The sequence below is a fragment of the Dipodomys merriami genome, unplaced genomic scaffold (assembly GCF_024711535.1).
Source record: "Dipodomys merriami isolate MVZ:Mamm:240054 unplaced genomic scaffold, mDipMer1.0.p SCAF_3, whole genome shotgun sequence".
Taxonomy (NCBI): domain Eukaryota; kingdom Metazoa; phylum Chordata; class Mammalia; order Rodentia; family Heteromyidae; genus Dipodomys; species Dipodomys merriami.
In genome coordinates, this window is record NW_027204492.1 from 72,640,423 (window position 1) to 72,660,572 (window position 20,150).

The 20,150-nt window shown below is 39.6% G+C and overlaps 1 protein-coding gene across 1 annotated transcript in view; it reads right to left on the reverse strand.

Annotated features, from left to right (window-relative positions):
- Positions 1-15,240, reverse strand: part of Tex11 (testis expressed 11) — a 219,123-nt gene extending 203,883 nt beyond the window's left edge. Inside the window, exons 1-3 of the mRNA XM_070039363.1 lie at positions 15,211-15,240; positions 13,499-13,556; positions 1,063-1,184 (exon numbers count right to left, since the gene is read on the reverse strand). Of these exons, the coding sequence (XP_069895464.1) occupies positions 1,063-1,184; positions 13,499-13,535 (159 nt within the window). The 5' untranslated portion in view covers positions 13,536-13,556; positions 15,211-15,240. The remainder of the gene's footprint in view (positions 1-1,062; positions 1,185-13,498; positions 13,557-15,210) is intronic.
- Between the last annotated feature and the right edge of the window lie 4,910 nt (positions 15,241-20,150).

The following is a 20,150-nucleotide window of genomic DNA, read 5'->3' on the forward strand; positions in this document are numbered from 1 at the left end:
AGGCCCTATCTCAAAAATAACCAGTGCAAAAAATGGAGTGGGGGCTGGGAAGGTGGCTCAGTGGTAGAGCACTTGCCTTGCATGCCTGAGGCCCTGGGTTCGATTCCTCAGCACCACATAAGCAAAAAGAAAAAAGCCGGAAGTGGCATTGTGGCTCAAGTGGTAGAGCGCTAGCCTTGAGCTGAAGAGCTGAGGGACAGTGCCCAGGCCCAGAGTTCAGGCCCCACGACCAGACCCAAAAAAAAAAAAATGGAGTGGAAGTGTGGTTCAGTCTAGCCTGCTTAGTAAGCATGACTATCTGAGTTAAAACCCTAGTACCACCAAAAAAAGAAAGAAATATCAATTGGAACATATTATAAACATGAAAAGTGGAAATGTAACAATGGAATCTCCTCTTCTGCATAGTTAATAATAAGTTAATAAAAACAGAAAAATAAGCCTTTCCTGGTTCAGAGAATATGAGAAAATACTTCTGATGTGTCTCATAAGGAACTTAAGTCTTGATCAAGTATGTAAAGACTTTGCTACTTGTAATGAAAAGAAAAATAGCACAGTTTAAAACTTAGCAGGTAGGGCTGGGCAGGTGGCTCAGTGGTTGAGCGCTTGCCTTGCATTCCTGAGGCCCTGGGTTCGGTTCCTCAGCACCACATAAGCAAAAAGAAAAAAGCTGGAAGTGGTGCTGTGGCTCAAGTGGTAGAGCGCTAGCCTTGAGCTGAAGAGCTGAGGGACAGCGCCCAGGCCCAGAGTTCAGGCCCCACGACCGGACCCAAACAAACAAACAAAAAAACTTAGCAGGTGATCGTAACAGACAATTCTACAATAAAGAAATATAAATGGTTAAATAAGAGGCTAAATAATAAATATTAAACTTGAGCACATATTTTTACTCAGTCTTTAAAACTGTTTTCCCCTAAGTATCTCATTTTAGATACAGATTTCTTTTTACCCATAGTTCAACATGAATAGTATTTTTACTTATACTTCACTTAAAATAAGCATAATCAAAACTTATTACAGTTTAATCCCCAGCACCAAAACACTTAAGATTAATTCTATACCAACCTGAAAATCCTGCAAATCAGCCATAGATGCTCTGTTGATATTTGGTACATCCATGAACATTCTCTCAATTGCTTCATGTATTCTAGGTACATCAGTGCATAAGACAATTTTTTCAACAATTTCTGAAATAACAATAAGTGATAAATGAGCTGTCAACTATCACCATTTGCTAAAAGTAGCAAACTGTTTTGAAACTTGTCCCAAATGCACATAGTATGAATGAGCTTGATGGGATCCTTAAATGGTAAAAACTGAGACTAAAGTATCTTTTATCTAAAGGTAGAGTGCAATTTCAAATAAAATTTGTATTCCCTGTGTCAATTGTTTATAACTTACTCATCATGACTCATTCTCAGAAAGTAAAATGTATTTACACAAATAATGATATTATAGGTAATCTTAGCACTACAAATATAAACAATACAAAATAGAAGTTAGCAATATCTTGAAATCAAGAAAATGTAGACATTTGGGAAGAGGCTAGAAATGTGCTGTATAAACCTGAAATACTTAATATTTATGTGTTAGACTTTCATTTTAACTGGCTCTGAGATCTTAATTTTGTGAGAAAAAATGACATATCCAATTACAGATAACGTTAACCATTTATTGAATCTGTACAAATTATGTCAGCATTTTCTAAACAGGATAAGCCCCAGATATTCCCTGTAGCTGAATTTTACTGGGCCATGGAGTTCCCTACAATCCTACAATCCAGGCATGCTGCTAAACCACAATTGATGGTTTGATACTTTTCATATTATCAAAGTTGAGGTTTTTCCCAAACTCATATAACAGAAGTTTTAGGTACATGTCTCTATTTTCTTTCAACATTTCTAAGCATCCAAACTAGTAGGAACAGTACCATAAAAACACCTTCCAAAAGATCTTTTAATGACTAAAACAGGAGTGTGTGAGAGCGAGTAGGAATCAAATGAAGGCCTCACAAAAGCTAGGCAAGTAGCATTGAGCTAAACCTTCAGATTCAACAAATATGACTTTTAACTTGCTACAATAAACAAATTAGCTATTTTTATAGAACTGAAATCTTCTGTATACTCTGAATAAGCCAAAATATTAAAATATTACCACAAATACATAACTTCAGGTGATAAAACATATATGAAAAGAAAAAATCTGTATCTTCCTTCCTCCTTAATGGAAAGACTTAAAATATCAGACTAGGCATGAAGCTCAATATTAGACTGATTGAAAGACTGCATGAGTTCTGAGTTTGATTCCCAGAACTGCAAACTCAAAAGACCAAATAGCACACATTTTCATTCATGTGCACAATCTAGAGCTAAAATGATGATTGTGATGATGATGATGATGACCATAATGCTGACCATGATAGGACAGGAATATAAAGGAGGAAATATTTGGCAGAGGAAGAGAGAAAAGTTTTCTGGAGGTGAAAATTATTCAAGTGTGTGTGTATGTGTTTGTGTGTATGAGGAAAAGATAATGAAACCTACAAAATACTGCTTGAAATGAAGAAAAGAAAGAAAAAGTTAAGAGTACATGCTAGAGGAGGTGAATTTAATCAAGAGGTGAATTTGATTCAAGTACATTGTATACATCTAGGAAATGCCTAGGAAATTAATTTATACTAGTAAATTAAGTTTACATTGGTCTGAGTATATATTAGTTAGTTCATGATCAAAATATTGGTAAGGAATCACTGCCATCATTTAAGATAAAGTGCAGTTAGAATCAGAGAGGTTTTGTGTGTGTGTGTGTGTGTGTGTGTGTGTGTGTGTGTGTGTGTGTGTATGTGTGTGTGTGTGTGTGTGTGTGTGTGTGTGTGTGTGTGTGTGTGTGTGTGTGTGTGTGTGTGTGTGTGTGTGTACTACATGCCAATACTGGGACTTGAATTCAGTGCCTCAATCTCTTGCTTTGTTTGTTTGCTCATGGCCAGCACAGCTCCATTTCTGTCTTTTTTCTAGTTACTTAGAGATATGACTCACAGAATTTCCTGAGTAGCTAGATTTAAACCAGGATCCTCAAATCTCAGCCCCATGAGAAGCTAGGATTGCAGGCACAAGCCACCAGTGTTCAGCAGGTTTTTAATGTTATTTTTAAAAAGACAAACATTGCCACTAGTGGCTCATGCCTGTAATCCTAGCTACTCGGGAAGGTGAGATCTGAGGATAGCAGTTCAAAGCCAACCCGGGCAGAAAAGTCCGTGAAACTCTTATCTCCAATAAACCACCAGAAAACCAGAAGTGGCACTGTGGCTTTAGTGGTAGTGTGCTAGCCTTGAGCTGACCTGAAGGACAGCGCCCAGGACCAGAGTTCAAGCCCCACGACCAACAAAAAAAAGTTTTTTTAACATATTTTCTTCAAAACATTTCAGTACAGCATATCTTAGGGGCACTGGCATCCTAGAGTCAACACTAAGCTATTTATCTCCAGCCCTGAAATATTTTTTCAAATAAGACAAAATCTCAATATAATTTATTTCTGTGCTGGAGATTGAACATAAATCATTCCATGTGTCCCTCAAGTGTTTTATCACTGAGCTAAAACTCTTAACAGCTCCATATGAATTCTTGAGTTCCTTGTTTAAAACATGCTAAGATATTATTGCACAAAGCAATTATGATTTCTGCTTATAGGATATATACAATTGTGAAAATATTTATTTTGATTTGTGAATGTCTTCCCCAGTGGTTAATTTTTTCCCAGTCCTGGAGCTTGAACTCCAAGCCTGGGCACTGTCCCTGAGCTTTTGCTCAAGGCTAGCACTCCATACTGAAGTAAAGAGGCCAGGTCTGGCCGGTGCCATATTGGCCACATGGTGGATAGTAGGGTCTGGCATCTTGTCTTCATGCTGGGGGAAGGAACCTCTCTCCCATCACCGGCCTCCAAGGTAATGGGTATGCCCAGGCCCCTGGAGGCAGGGGCAGGCATTTGGCTGATAGGTTACTGAATCTGTCAGTATAGTGCCTGAGTCTGGGAATTTCCTGAGGATCTGCCCCCTGCGTCGACCTATTTAGGCCTGGACCACCGGACCAGCCTAGCCACAGGACTCCATGCCACGTTTGTCTCTGTGATTGTGTTCGTCTCCAGCCATCATGGCATCCCAATTCAGCTCTCCATTGAGGCTGAATTGGCTTGTTGGCATTGTTTTTGTTATTTCTTTGCTCTTTAACAGGATTCCTAGCTGTGTTATGTGTATTTGTGTGCTGCAGGCCTTTGTAACAACTGGCAGCCTGCAGCCTGATAACTGTATATTAAAGACTCCAATATTATATATTTTTAAATGTGGCTTCTGAGATGATTTACCTTACAACACTACCACTTGAGCCACAGTGCCACTTCCGGCCTTTTCTGTTTATGTGGTATTGAGGAAGTGAACCCAGGGCTTCATGCATGCTAGACAAGAACTTACCGCTAAGACATACTCCCAGCTTGATGGTTAATGTTTTTAAGTAACTCACTTTTGTCAAAGGAATTCTGGTCCTTTCAAAGCATATTTTCAATGTCATTCAGTGGAACAAGTGAACTGGCACAGTCAGGGCAATGAAAGCACTGCAGTCCTTTAGGATAAAATGCAATAAGGAAAGCTAGTAGATAGCAGAGACCACAGAACTGAAGAGCTGCACTATGAACAGATGAAAGATAGATTTGTTTCTGAGAGGAGCTGCAATATGTGGCAACATGCCACATGAAGATTATGTCAAGCAAAATTATACAGTGGGTATAAAAATTAGCAAATTGTCTTATGGGCTTTTGAAATATGATTTATAACATGACTTCGGTCTGTTGAATTTAAATGAGATTCACCCTAGTTAAAACTAGAGGGTCATGCTGTTGAGACAGCCATGTTAATCAGTATCAATTAATTCTGATTAGGTAGATAGCATTCTCAGTACAGTATAATAGAAATAAATTTTCCCCCTCTTCTAGTGGAAGGAGCTTCTTTTATAACATGGAAAAATCAACAGCCCTGCCAAATCTCTCTCTTTGACCTCCATCAGCTCGTCAGTCATTCAAAAGCCAAAGCAGTCCAAAGACCTGCCAGGGTCAATTCAAGATTCTACTTCAAGTCAGAATGATTACATGCAATTTCTTCAGTGAGAAAAGAACAAAAAGACAATAAAATTAACATTTGCATAGGACTTTACATTCTTAAACATTTTCAAATGCATTTTCATTTGCTCTTTAACCTGGCCTTAAAAGCATGCATACACAAGATCTTGGGTTCAATCCCTAGCATTTACAACTTGAGAGGTGGTGGGAGGAGGGGGGATAGTGGGGAAAAAAGAGGAAGGGGGTAACAATGTTTGACAAGAATTGTACATATTTCCTGCTTTTTTTTTCTTTTTGCTTATGTGGTGCTAGGGAATCGAACCCAGGGCCTCATGCATGCAAGGCAAGTTCTCTACCACTGAGCCACCTTCCCAGCCCTGTATGTATTTCCTTATGTAACTGTAACCCTTCTGTACATCACCTTTACAATTAAAAAAAGAAAAAATAAAGGAATAGAGACAAAAGAAAAAAGTAGAAACTGACACAACAAAATAAAGTAAGAGCTGGAGCTGTAACTTAGTGGTAGGGCACTAGCCAAGCGTGGACAAAGGCCGTAGGTTCTATCCCTGGCACCATGAAGATAAAATAAAATAAAATTTTTAAATAAAGAGTCCTCTTAGAGAAGATACAAAGACAGGGGCTGGGAAGGTGGCTCAGTGGTAGAGCACTTGCCTTGCATGCATGAGGCCCTGGGTTCGAATCCTTAGCACCACATAAGCAAAAAGAGAAGATACAAAGTAGGGAACTAGGTCTTGAACTCAGAATTTCTGATTTGAAGCCTTTCTTTTTCCCTATACTCATCATACTGAAAAGGGCATAGAAAACGTGTGACTCTGCAGAAACTAAAAAGAAACAGAAAGACAGGAAATGCACCAATACCATTCATTCCAAATGCTCCACTATAGTTCAGATTGAAAACTAAGATCAAGGATTCTAACTGCAGAGGCTGATTTGAATGAAAACGGCCAAATTATTCAGTTTCAAAAGGGAAAACAGGTTTAGAAATAAATTGAAATCACACTGTAAATCAGAGTTTATATCCATGGTCAGGACGACAATAGGTTTTTGTTTTGTTTTGTTTGTTTGTTTTTTTGTCAGTCTTGGAACTTAAACTCAGGGCCTGAGCACTGTCCCTAAGCTTTTTTGGTCAAGGCTAGAACTCTACCACTTTGAGCCACAGCACCACTTCCAATTTTTGAGTGATTTATTGGAGATTAGAGTTTCCTGGACTTTCCTACTTGGACTGGCTCCAAACCTCAGTCTTCAGATCTCAGCCTCTTGATTAGCTAGGATTAAAGGCATGAGCCACCTGCACCCAACAAGAGGATTTCTTCCCCTATACAATTTTCCAGGAATCCCAGCAGACAGACTGGGTTTGGTACAAGTCATCATCATTATCATCAAATTACCAAATCATCATCAGAAAAATTTCCAAACCAAGCACCATGGCTCACACCTGTAATCTCAGCTACTCAGGAGGCTGAGAACTGAGGATAACAGTTCAAAGCCAGCCCGGGCAGGAAAGTTCATGAGACTCTTATCTCCAATGAACCACCAGAAAACTGGAAGTGGTGCTGTGACTCAAGGGTTAGAGCACTCACCTTGAGCTGAAGAGCTCAGGGACAGCACCCAGGCCCAGAGTTTAAGCCCCACAACCAACAAAAAAAATCATGCAAGTAATGTATAAAGTATAAAGGAAAGATTACATAACTGCCTAGTGTGAGGATGGGTTTAGGAATGACCAGATAGGTGTCACTGAGATGCTATTTTATCTTGAAGAATAAATTACAGATATCCAGATATGAGGGGCAAGAACATGCCAGGGGGAGAAGCACAGAAGTGTGTAAAAACACAGTGGGTTCAAAGAACCATAAGTAGTTATGTATGGATGGAGAAAAAGATAAAAATGGTTACAAGAAACAGCAGCAGAAAGGTACGTAGGGGTCACAGCTGAAACACATTGTATAGCACAGTGAGAAAATTGAATTCTGTTGGCCACTCATACCCTTTATTTCATAAACTGTATTGCTTCTACTTAACAGGTGCATATGATGTAGCCCCAATATCTCAATGAGATTTATGCTATAAGCACGTTCATGACACTGAAAATGATGTGATTCCCTTTCTTAGCATATTTTCTTTGTTATTTTTGCCAGTCCTGGGGCTTGAACTGTCCTCCAGCTTCATTTGCTCAAGGCTAACACTGTACCACTTGAGGCACAGTGCCACTTCCGGTTTTTTCTGTGTATGTGATACTGAGGAATTGAACACAGGGCTTCATGCATGCTAGGCAAGCACTTTACCACTAAGCCGCATTCCAAACGGCTCCTCCTGGCACATTTTCTTGGCACTAATTCTGCCATTCGTAACCTGATGAGCCCATTGTTGCACTTAAGGGAATGGGAAAAAAATAGCTCAGGAAGGTTTCCAAAAGAAGTCTTTGGGAGATTCAGTAACAGTCAATTATCTTGAGTAAATTTTTCTACCACCTATTTTACTCAACAGCTCTGCAAATATGGTAGTGACAATGAGCACTTGAAATGTGGCTAGTCCAAACTGACATGTGTGGTAGTACAGTTCAGACTCAATTGTGAAACACTTGCCTAGATGCATAATAGCCCTGAATTCAATCTCTAGTACTACAGAAAAAAATGAAATGCATTGTAGTTGTAAAATACCAAACCAAATTTCAAGGACTTAGTATGAAAAAAATGGAAAATAGCATCAGTAATTCTGTATACAATTTACATATTGAAACAATATTTTAGCTATGTTGAGCTAAAGAATCAAACTAAAACTGTTATTAAGTTCACCTGTTGCTTTTTACTTTTTTAATGTGGTTACTAGAACTTTTTTTTTTTTTTTTTTTTTTTTTTTTTTGTCGGTCGTGGGGCTTGAGCCTGGGCGCTGTCCCTCAGCTCTTCAGCTCAAAGCGAGCGCTCTACCACTTGAGCTACAGCGCCACTTCCAGTTTTCTGGTGGTTTTATTGGAGATAGGAGTCTCACAGTCTCTCCTGCCCGGGCTGGCTTTGAACCGCGATCCTCAGATCTCAGCCTCCTGAGTAGCTAGGATTACAGGCGTGAGCCACCAGCGCCCGGCTAGAACTTTTATATTAAAAAAAAAAGATGAAGGTAGAGCTCCTGCCTAGCCTGAAAACTCAAAAGGTCCTGAGTTCAACCCTGAGTGCTGAAAAAAAAAGAAAATTTAAAATTATATTTGTACATCCTTACATTTTTATTGGACAAGGCTGATGTTGAGTATATAGTCTATTTTCCGGAGCTTTTATTATTTTCTTTGAGACAAGATCTTACTAGGTAGTGAAGCTAGCCTCCAGCGCCCGGCTTTGTACAAATTTATAGAGTACATACTGAATTATTTCATTTATAAACTAATCTTCAGTGATAAAAATCGGAACAATGGCCAAGCACCAATGGCTCATGCCTGTGATCCTAGCTACTCAGGAGGCTGAGATCTGAAGATATCAGTTCAAAGCCAGCCCAGGCAGGAAAGTCTTTGATACTTTTATCTCCAATAAACCACTCACAAAACCCGAAGTGGTAGTGTGGCTCAAGTGGTAGAGTGGCCTTGAGCTGAAGAGGTGAGGGACAGCGCCCAAGCCCAAAGTTCAAGCCCCATGCCCAACCAAAAAAAAAAACAATCAGAACAATGTTTGCCTGGGTAGTGAGTAGGGGGTAGTTTAGTTGCAAGGAGCATGACAGACCTAGGAAGACAAGAATGTTCTATTGCTTATTCGGAATGCTGTTTAGACAGTTTACATATGCCAAAATGTTATCAAATTATGCATTGTAAACATTTGGATTTTATTGTACATAAGTGATACTTTGAAAAATCAGAATTATCAGAAAGAGAGAGGGGAGAAGGGGGAAGAAGGTGGAGAAAGGGTAGAAGAAAGTAGAGAAAGAAAAAGTATTTAGAGACCAAATCCTTGAAGGTAAGCCCACAGGTCAGAAACAGGAGCAGAGTGGAGTCAGACTTCATTCAACATCTAGAAAGGTAAACAGGAAAGTTGGTAACACAAGTGCATACATGGAGAGTCTCAAGAGCTCTTCAAGAGAAGAACTAAGAATTCTAAACGTAAGGTCAAACCCAGTAAGCAGCAAGGTTGAAAGACTTTCAAGTCAAGAGCAAATCAGATAGGTTGAACAAGTATAACCAAAGCATGCCACTTGATGTTAACTTGATAAGGTTCTTAGTAGCATAACATTCTGTCCTTCACCCTGTCCTGTTCAACAATTTTATCAATGATTTGGATGAAGAAGCTGAGAGGAAAAGATAACAGATGACACAAACAGTAACAAAAATTAAATTTTCCATTTTATCAATGAGATTAATATAAGCAAAAGCCTAATTCTGCTTTTAAATCTTCAAAACTAACTGCACCGTAACAGGCAAAATTATCTTTAAAAAAATCTTTAAAATCTTTAAAAATGACCAAGGGCCTGGATATGAAGATGCACACTTGTAAGCCAGGATGCCCAAGCAGAAAATTGAGATTCAAAGCCAGCTACATAAGGAGACTCAAACAAAAACAACAACAACAAGAGAAGTAGGTATGGTGGCTCATACTTGTAATCCTTGCTAATTGAAAGGCAGAAATTAGAGGATCATAGTCCAAGACTGACCCAGGCACAAAGAATAAAACTATCTGAAAAGAATGAAGGCAAAAAAAGGTCTGAGAGAGCTTGCCTAACAAACATTAGGCCCAAAGTTTAAACTTCAGTGCTACCAAAAATGAAAAAAGGATAAAAATAAAGTGTTGAAGATGTGTGTGATACTTTCATGGGCTAGCATATAAAAGGCCCTGGCCTTGACCCCCAGCCTCACAAAAGAAAAAAAAATAACAGAACTGTTCAGAGGGCAACACTCAATATGATGAGACTAGATATTATGTAATATGAGGAATGACTAAATAAACAGATACTTCACCTGAAGATGAACTTGCCAGGGAACATAATAATTCTCTTCAAATAGCTGAATAACTGGCATGCAGAAAAGGGTACATTTGTTTAATGTCAACTACTATAGTCTAGGCCAATTTATATTATTTCTTGGCCTTGAAAATAGTTGGGATTGGCAGTGCAAAAAGACTGATTGGTTAGTTTTCCTAAGAAGGAAATGAACTGGAGCAATTTCTTCCCATCTTGTGGACTCTTTTGTTTTGAGTTGTTTTGTTATTTGATTGTTATTTTGTAGTACTAGGGGGGGTGGAAACAAGGACCTCATACATTCTAGGCAAGTGTTATACCAGTGACACATATCCATAGTTCTTGTGGTACATTTTTTTTTGCTGGGCCTGGAGCTTGAACTCAGGGACTGGGCACTGTCCTTGTGCCTCTCTGAGCTCAAGGCTAGCGCTCTACCACTTGAGCCACAGCACCACTTCCGGCTTTTTCTGTTTATGTGATACTGAGGAATCGAACCCAGGGCTTCATGCATGCTAGGCAAGCACTCTACCGCTAAGCCACATTCCCAGCCCCTTGTGGTACATTTTTACAAAACTTGACTAAAAAGATTATGTATACAAGGAAAAAACTCAAATGGTCAATAAACCAATGAAAATACACCCAACTTTACTAGTTACCAAAGAAATCTGAATCACATCAACATCTATGTAAGATGATAACATTAAGGAAAATTAAAGTGGCTGAAGAGTTCATCAGAATGTTCTTCACTATCATTGTAAGTTTTCTCTAAATCTGACATTATTCTGGAGCTAGGTATATAGTTCAGTGGTAGAACATGTGCGTAGCAATCCATAGATTCAATCCTCAGAATTAAAAAGCAAAACAAAGCTGAGCACCAGTGGCTCATGCCTGTAATCCTGGATATTCAGGAGGCTGAGATCTGAGGATCGCGGTTCAAAGCCAGACCGGGCAGAAAAGGCCATGAAACTCCAATCTCCAATAAACCACCAGAAAACCAGAAATGGCGCTGTGGCTCAAGTGGTAGAGTGCTCACCTTGAGCCAAACAGCTGAGGGACAGCACCCAGACCCAGAGTTTAAGCCCCATGACTGACAAGAAAAGCAAAACAAAACAAAGAAAATTAGTGCAAAAAATGTTCATTGACCATAACACTAAGGATGGAGGTACAGCTCACACAAGAGAGCACTCCTTAACAAGGACAAAACCCCGATTTCAAAACCCCAGTACCACCATTTTAAAAAGAAAAAAAAATCAACACTCTTCATATTTGGAATTTTTTCTGCAGGAATTCTAGAGAAGAGGATGGGGGGTAAGGGAGAAAGAAAATGTGAATAATTTTAAAGTATATACGAGGGCTGGGAACATGGCTTAGTGATAGTGTTTGCCTAGTATTCATGAATCCCTGGATTCGATTCCTCAGTACCACATAAACAAAAAAAAAAAGTGGTAAAATGCTATCCTTGAGCAAAAGAAGCTCAGGGACCAGTGCCCAAGCCCTGAGTTGAAGCCCCATGTCTGGCAAAAAAAAAAAAGTATATATGAAAGCAGTGAAAGCTGGGCACTGGTGGGTCATACCAATAATCCTCTAAGTACATCACCTAAGACATAAGAATCCCAATTTGAAGCTAGCCTGGGAAGACATATCTGAGAGACTTGTCTCCAATTAACCAGCAAAAATCTGAAAGTAGAGGCACAGTTCAGGTGGTAGAGCACCAGCTGTGAGCAGAAGCTTAAGGCCCTGAGATCCATCCTCAGTACCAGCACACACACAAAAATAGAACCCAATGAAAGCTGTTTTTCAATAGGAGGATTGGGGGAGTGAGGAAAGAGAACTAGGGTAGGGGAGTGGTATCAGAGGGAAGAGGTGGGGCTAACAAAGAGGAGGAAAGTGGATGAACACACAGAAAATAGCTGTGGAGTTGGGGGAAGGAGGCAAAAGTGATAGAGTGAGAGTAATTGTAATGTATTATAAATCTGTATGGAAATGTAATAGTGAAAATAGTGAAATCTCCCTCCTGCATAACTAATGACGCCAATTTTTTATATATATATTTTTTAAAAACTTTAATAGCTTATACAACCTCTCTTATAGGCTTTGCCCTTGGCCAATTTTTTTAATTTTTTTAAAAAAAGAAAATGTTAAAAATAAACGAAGAAAATATCATAGTATAGGGATAGGGTTTGGCTTAGTGTTACCTAAGCATGCAGAAAGCCCTGGGTTCCATCCTCATTTCAAAACAAAACAGAAGGAGAGAGAAGAAAGGAGGGCATTTTGGCCTTTGATTTTTTTTTGCCAGTCCTTCAGGTTGAATTCCAGAGTTCAGGCCCAGCCTGGGTGCTATCCCAGAGCTTTTGTGTACAAAACTAGTACTCTACTACTTGAGACACAGCTACACTTGCAGCTTTTTGCTGATTAATTGGGGAAAAGGATCTCACTGCCTTTCCTGCCCAGAAGCCTTCTGAGTAGCTAGGACTAGAGGCATAAGCCTCAGAACCCTAGCGGGGCCTTTGATTTTTGTTTTGTTTTGGCCACTGGAGGTGGAACCCAGAACAAGGGCCTTCCATACATGGCCTTGAACATACTAGGCAAATGCTCTACCACAGAGCTGCAACCTTAACCCAGCCTTGTAGTTTTAAAATGATAAATCTTAACAAAACATTGATTTAAATCTTTAAAATCATAAATTTGCAACCACCTTGGTTATATTTCATTATTATGTGAATGTAGCACAGAATCAATCTATACTCCCAAACACACAAAAAAAAATGCATAAACTCTCCCATATCTGGCATAGTTGAGAAACTTGATGTTCTGGTCAAATAAATTACTTTATTAAATGTTATCATAAGCACTATACAGACATTATTAATTTTCAAAATACATACTTAACTCCAAAACTACAAAGACACAGTAAAACATATTTAAAACAAAAACTATACAAGGTATAATGTATTTTTCACTGATAAAGGTACTTCAAAGTTTTGTAGCAAATTAATAGTTGGTAAATTTCTGTACATAATTTGCATGTACAGAAATATCACAATGAAACCCCTTTCTATAATATGCTAGTGAAAAACAAATATAAACCTACTTAATTTAAATTGATGGAAAAATTGTATATATATTTTATTTTTAAATTATCCTTATAAGGTTGTGCAAAGAGGTTTCAACATGTTCATTTATGACCTGATTAGTGTCTCCCCTTCCATCACTCTCCTCCTTGATGGAAAAAAATCATGAACTTTTAATGCAGATTTATATATTCCTATTTATGCATAATTAATTGTTTTTCTACACTAGCTCAAAAATGTTCCCAGTCTATCATTTTCGGTACATAGAAGAGAACATATGGAGCTATAGGGGCAAAAATCAGCAACAAAAATGTATATAGAAGATCTTAAATAAGCAGCAATAGTTTGACATTTTTTTACTATCAAGCAAAGCCAGATACCTTTAAAGTCCATAAGATGAAAGTTGGGTTCACCCATCTTTAAATCTCTTGCTCCAGTCTACGGAATAAAAAAAATATGTTAGCCAGATTCCAGCGGATCTTGCCTTATAATCCTAACTACTCAGGAGACTGAGATCTGAGAAAAGCAGTTCAAAGCCAGACCAGACAGGCTAGTCTGTGAAATTCATCACACATACAAAAAAAAAAGCCCGTACCAAAACAAAGCCAGAATAAGGCCAGGCACTGGTGGCTTACGCTTGTAATCATTGCTACTCAGGAGGCTGAGATCTGAGGATGACAGTTCAAAGCCAGCCTGGGCAAGAACAATCCGTGAGATTCTTATCTTCAATTAATCATACAAAAAGCCGAAAGTAACAATAAAAATAATAAATAATAATAATAATAAAAAAAAAGAAAAAGCCGCAAGTGTAACTATAGCTCAACTAGCGTAGACAGCTAGCCTTGAGCAAGAAGGAGCTCAGGGAAAAAGCCCAGGCACAGACTTCATGCCTCAGGACCGGCAAAAAAAAAAAAAGCCAGAAGCAGAGCTGTGGCTCACAAGATAGAGCATTAGCTTTGAGGGGGAGGGGAGAGGAAGGTTAATGGACACCACCCAAGTCCTGAGTTCAAGCTCTAGTACTGGCACATACACACCAAAAAAAAAAAAAAAAAAAAAGGAAAAAAAGAATATTCTGTCCTTTATGCTATTTCTCAATAATTTTTTGTGCCTTTTTTTTTGTCAGTTGTGGGGCTTGAAATCAGGGCCTGGGCACTGTCCTTGGGCTTTTTGTATGAATGCTAGGGCTCTACCACCCAAGCCACAACTCCACTTCCAGCTTCTTTTATTGGAAATAAGAGTCTCGTGGCTTTTTTTGCCTGGGCTGGATTCGAACTGCAACCCTCAGATCTCAGCCCCCTAGGTGGCTAGAGTTACAGGCGTGAGCCACCGGAACCCAGCCTATGATAATTTGTCTAATCTGAAGGTTAGAGTGCAGATAGGAAACGGGATTTGGAAAGGGAAAAGGCGGAGGGAATTCATAAAGGGGGCATAGGAGTTTCCATTCCAAGTTTTTCCGCATCCTGCTGTCATCGCGAGAACAAAGATTGCGCGCTACCCTGTGATTGGTGCTACTTAGCACTCACTGTGTCCTCCCCGTTGCCTCAAAACCTCCAAGTATCCAATGGTTCATCAAATTCTTCCCTCCCACCACTGCCCCTCCTCCCATTATTGTGGTTCATCTCTTCGCAGCTCCTAACCGCCACTAACGGTCTCCTTACGTGGCATCCACAAAAGGAGGGAGTTCACGTCTAAAGTACAATAACTACTCTCTCCTGCTTTCACTGGCACAGAAACACTCTTCATACTCCTGCAATGTCATGAAAAGAAAAGAAAAAAAAAACACTTTTGCCCTTTCTTCCTTCACCGGGAGACTCAGCCTAAAGCAGCTAAAGAGTTTAAAGTCACAGTGGCTAAAGTTTGAAGTCATTGTTGTTAGCCTAAACGGCCACATCTTACTGGACTGGAAATGCTGCTTGCATTAGTAGAGCACCTGCGTAGTACACTCGAGGCCCAGGATTCCAATGCCCGCTCTTCCTCCCCCACCCCAGAAAATAAAACAATGTAAAAGAAAGAAGGAAGAAATAACCACATAAACCAAACCCATGTCTAAAGCCACCTCTAGCTCTGCTCTTCTTGCCCATTAATTACTCACTCCAGCTGTGACCGTCCACCCGACGGTCGACCCAACTGTCCGACCTGCCGAAGACTGCGCAAGCTCTGGTGCGCAGCTCTGCCAGACCCTCGAAAAGCTCCGCCCCCTGTCACGTCATCAAGGCCCTGCCTACTTTCTTTCCTGGGTATGGTGGAGCCTAAGCTTTGAGGTTCACTAGGAGTAAGCAAGTCGGATGTAGAAACATACTGAAATTAATTGCGCAAAGAATGAGGCTGGCCACGGTTATCGGAAAGAGAAGAGCATACATTATTTTTTTTAATGGGGAGATCAACTAGACAATGCTACCCAATGTTACTAAAAGGTGAAAAATTTGCCAATTCAGTCTCTGAAATAACTACCAAAAAGCAGGTAGACCCTAGCCAAACAACCACGAAACCCTTGAGTTCAAACTCCAGTACAAAAAAAAAAAAAAAAAATTCCAAAGGTCTAAAGCATCAGAAGTTGAAGAGATTGAACAACTCTAGCTCCTAGGCATGTTTCTACTGCTCTGCCTTTCTCAAATATGAAGAAATAACTCTCCTGGACTGTCCTAGACCCATGTCAAGTTCATATGTCTGACTCATCTTCAAATAGTTTTACATATTGGAGGGGAGAATATGTCAGTAAACATATTTGATTCCACCCAATCTTTGCACAGTATGTGCGACTATCCCCTCCCAAAATGTCCTCTGAGAAACAACGATGTCTCCAATTTTGAAGATTAATACAATATTAACACAGTAACAAAAAGCTTGGCTGGGGATAAACCGGGCACCAGTGGCTCAATCCTGTAATCCTAGTAGGCTGAAATCTGAGGATGGTGGTTCGAAGCCAGCCCAGGCAGAAAAGTCCCCGTAGGACTTTATTTTTTTGTCGGTCATGGAGCTTGAACTCTGGGCCTGGGCACTGTCCCTCAGCTCTTCAGCACAAGTCTAGCGCTCTACCACTTGAGCCACAGCGCCACTTCTGGTTTTCTGGTGGTTAATTGGAGATAAGAGTCTCAAGGAGTTTCCTGCCCAAGTTGTCTTTGAACTGTGATCCTCAGATCTCAGCCTCCTGAATAGCTAGGATTACAGGCATGAGTTACCGGCACCGGGCCCTGTCGAGACTGTTAGCTACAATAAACTACTTCAAAAAGCCGTAAGTGGGGCTGTGGCTGAAGTGCCAGAGTGTTAGCCTTGAGCACAAATAATTCCAGGACAGTGCCCAAGCCCCAGAACCGGACAAAAAAAAAGAAGTTGTGGATGTAGCTCAGTTGTAGAGCATTTGTCTATTACATGCCAGTCTGTTGAGTTCTAATACTCACCCACTGCAAAAGAAAAGAACCTCTTTAGAGAGGTTTCTCCCATCATAAGCTGTGCTTTTTAGTTTGTTTTTGCTCCTGCACCTGTTTAAATGTAGGTTTTCCTGCTTGCTCTACCACTTTACCCACATATCTAAACCAACTTTCAGCTATTTATTTTGGAGAGGGAGTGTCTAGGACTTTTCTACTCTAGCCAGCTTATAATCCACAATCCTCAGATCTCAGCCTCCTAAATAGGATCAGAGGCATGAACCATCAGCACCCAGCTCATTGTATGCTGTAATTTGATACCCTATGCAACTTAGTCAAACAAGATGTGGAGCTAGAAGGATGATCAAGAAGAGACTATGAATCCCATTCTCAGAACATTCAGGTTCCCTCATGGCCCTGAAAGTTTGAGAATCAGCCATTGTCTATCATAGAAAGTATTCGGTCTCTAAATATAATTTATTTTCTCTTTTCAAATTTTTCTATCTCCAGATCACATAATACAATGAGGAAAAAAGAAAAAAATTCACTTACCTACTTTCAGTTGTAACTGGAATATATTAGAAGGGAAATTCCACAGATAAGTAATTAGTAAATTTTAAATAAGAGTGTGTCATTTGTAAAAGAAGAGATCGCATTCTTAATGAATCTCAAGTAAAAGAAAAAAACTGTGACAGTATCAGTTATGGTATTCTCTTATTTTATTTGGTTTGTATATATCTTTGAGAGGAAACTTCTCTGGTAAGCTTTTTTACTCATTTGGGATTTTCTCTGTTTAAAATGTTTTTTGACTAAATTGTATATTTAACATGTCTGTTAAATGATTAAGTGAATAAATTATTAAGCATTAAAAAATAAGCATGTGTATCTTGCCCATGTAATTGTAACCCCTCTGTACAGTATTTTCACAACAAAAACAAAAAACAAAAAAAAAGCATGTGTGTGTGTGTGTGTGTGTGTGTGTGTGTGTGTGTGTGTGTGTGTGTGTGTGCATGCATGCAGACACAGTACTAGGGATTGAACTCAGGCACTGGGCACTGCCCCTTAGCTCTTCTCACTCAAGGCTACTGCTAAAAGACTTGAGCCATAGCTCTACTTACAGCTTTTTGCTGGTTAATTGGAGATAAGAGCCTCATGAACTTTCCTGCCCCAACTGGCTTTGAACTTCAGTCTTCAGATCTCAGCCTCCTGAGTAGCTAGAATTACAGGCATGAGCCACTAGCTCTTCGTCTTAAATAATCTTTATTAGTTTATAACAATTATCATAGTCAACCCATTTTATTGTTATTGTTGTTAGTTTCTTACCATGAATAATTTATAAATTAAACTTAATTATAGGTGTATAGAGAGATGTGTGTGTGTGTGTGTGTGTGTGTGTGTGTGTGTGTATACATGGTGCATACACACAGTGCTCATTCATAGTTTCAATCCTGTCACTGGAGGTATTGAAATATAGCTCCCAAGGCAAGGGGGAATATTATGCTGCTACTAACTCCTATCCCTTTGCATCCTGCAATTTGGTAGGTCTTTATAATCCTAGTTTGCCAAATTGGGCAATACGGTGGAAAAAGGAAGTAGAATATTCCAGAGTTGAGTAAATCCCAGGGTACTACATGTTGTGTGGCTGTGCTGCTTCTTAGCATCTTAGAACTACAACTTGCTCATTTGTCAAATGGAGATTAAAGTAGTTCTAGGCTTCTGTCTCAATGGACAATTTACATAAAGCATCTAGAACAGTGGGTGGTGGGCATACAGTTACTACTTAACAGATTCCTTCCTACCAGTGCCAATGGTTCACACTTCTTTTTTTGGGCGGGGGGGGGGAGGGGTGGTCGGTCGTGGGGCTTGAACTCTGGGCCTGGGCTCTTTCCGTCAGCTCTTCAGCTCAAGGCGAGCACTCTACCGCTTGAGCCACAGCACCACTTCTGGTTTTCTAGTGGTTTATTGGAGATAAGAGTCTCACGTGGACTTCTTGCCCGGGCTGGCTTTGAACTGTAATCCTCAGATATCAGCCTCCTGAGTAGCTAGGATTACAGGTGTGAGCCACCAGCGCCCAGCTTAGTTCACACTTTTAATGCTATTTACTCTAGAAGCTGACATCTGAGGATCATGGTTCAAAGCCAGCTGGAGAAGACATATCTAACAGACTCATATCTCCAATTAACCAGCAAAAAGCTGAAAGTGAAGACATAACTAAAGTAGAATGCCAGCTAGAAATGAAAAAGCTGAGTTCAAATGTGAGGTCCACAGTTCGAGGCTCAAAGTTCAAGCCTGGGTACTAGCATGTGCTCACACATACCCCCCCCAACCCCCTTCACAAATGTGTGTTCTTATTATCATTTTCTATTTCCTAGTTAGCCAACTAAAGTCTTCTTCATACCATCTTCCCACCTAGGTCCCTGGCTCAACAACAGCTTTTTTGGTTCATGACTGAACAGATGAACAAACCTGGCAATTATTAGCTTGGTTCTTAGACCTACAACAACCCTTTCACTGGCATCTTAAAGCTCTGAATGATGTACAATGTCTGCAATGGAATTAATATTACAGTATCCAACATTAGATAAGATACATAGGATCTCATGACTCCATTAATACTGATTGCAAATAGGAATGCAAAGTCAGAGCGACTGAGCTGCTGACACCCCATTGGACCAGAGAAAACTAGAAAATATAGATTGAAGGCCGGATGTTCTGTGAGTAGCTCCACACTGTGGATCACAGTTTAAAGCCAGCTGGGGAAGACAAACCTTTTTTCTCTCCAAGTAACCAGCAAAGTGCAGGAGCTATTGCTCTCAGTGGTAGATCACTAGCCTTGAGCAAATAAACCTAAGAGACAGCACCTGGGCCCTGAGTTCAAGCTCCAGTACCAGAAAAAAAAAGCAAGTGTATTCTGAGGCTATAAAAGAATTAGTAAAATGTCATTGGATGACATGTTACATTCTGAGGATAATTACCCTTAACCTGACACAAGCCATAAATTGTCTGTCCTATCCTTTTACAAACTGTTATTTAAATGGTGAAATAGTACAAAAAGTGAATGAACACCTTGGATTCTGATGAGAACCTATTAAGACTATCATTAGTAGAGCAGATTAAAAGAGAATAAGCAACGAAGAGTGCATGTCAGTTACACTCTGTTTAAAGAAGAAAGACTTTTCAGAACAAACCTACAGTTATAGTTAGGAAAATTCTAGAAACAAAGTATTAATGGTGGAGAGGAGGAGGTGATGAGGGATGACTATGATCCAAGTACATTATACATGATAGATATGTATGAAAGTATCATAATGAAACCCGTTAAAACTGTTAAAGGGAGGAAGAAGGGAGGAAGCTAAGAAAGAGTACTATAGATAGGATGAACTTAATCAAACTACACTACACACACACACACACACACATACAACAAAATCCCTTAGTAAACCTGACAATGCTAATAATTTTTATATTATTACTAGAGTAAAGAAGAGAAATTTGTTCCACCAGACACCAAAACTGCTGCAATAAAAACCTATATCTTTATTTCATTCACCAAAATAAATTCTAAAGTAATCAAAATTTAAATAATACCAAACTGGATGTAGTGGTGCATGCCTGTAATCCAACACTCAGGAGGCAGAGGCAAGAAAACTGAAAGTTGAAGGATAGC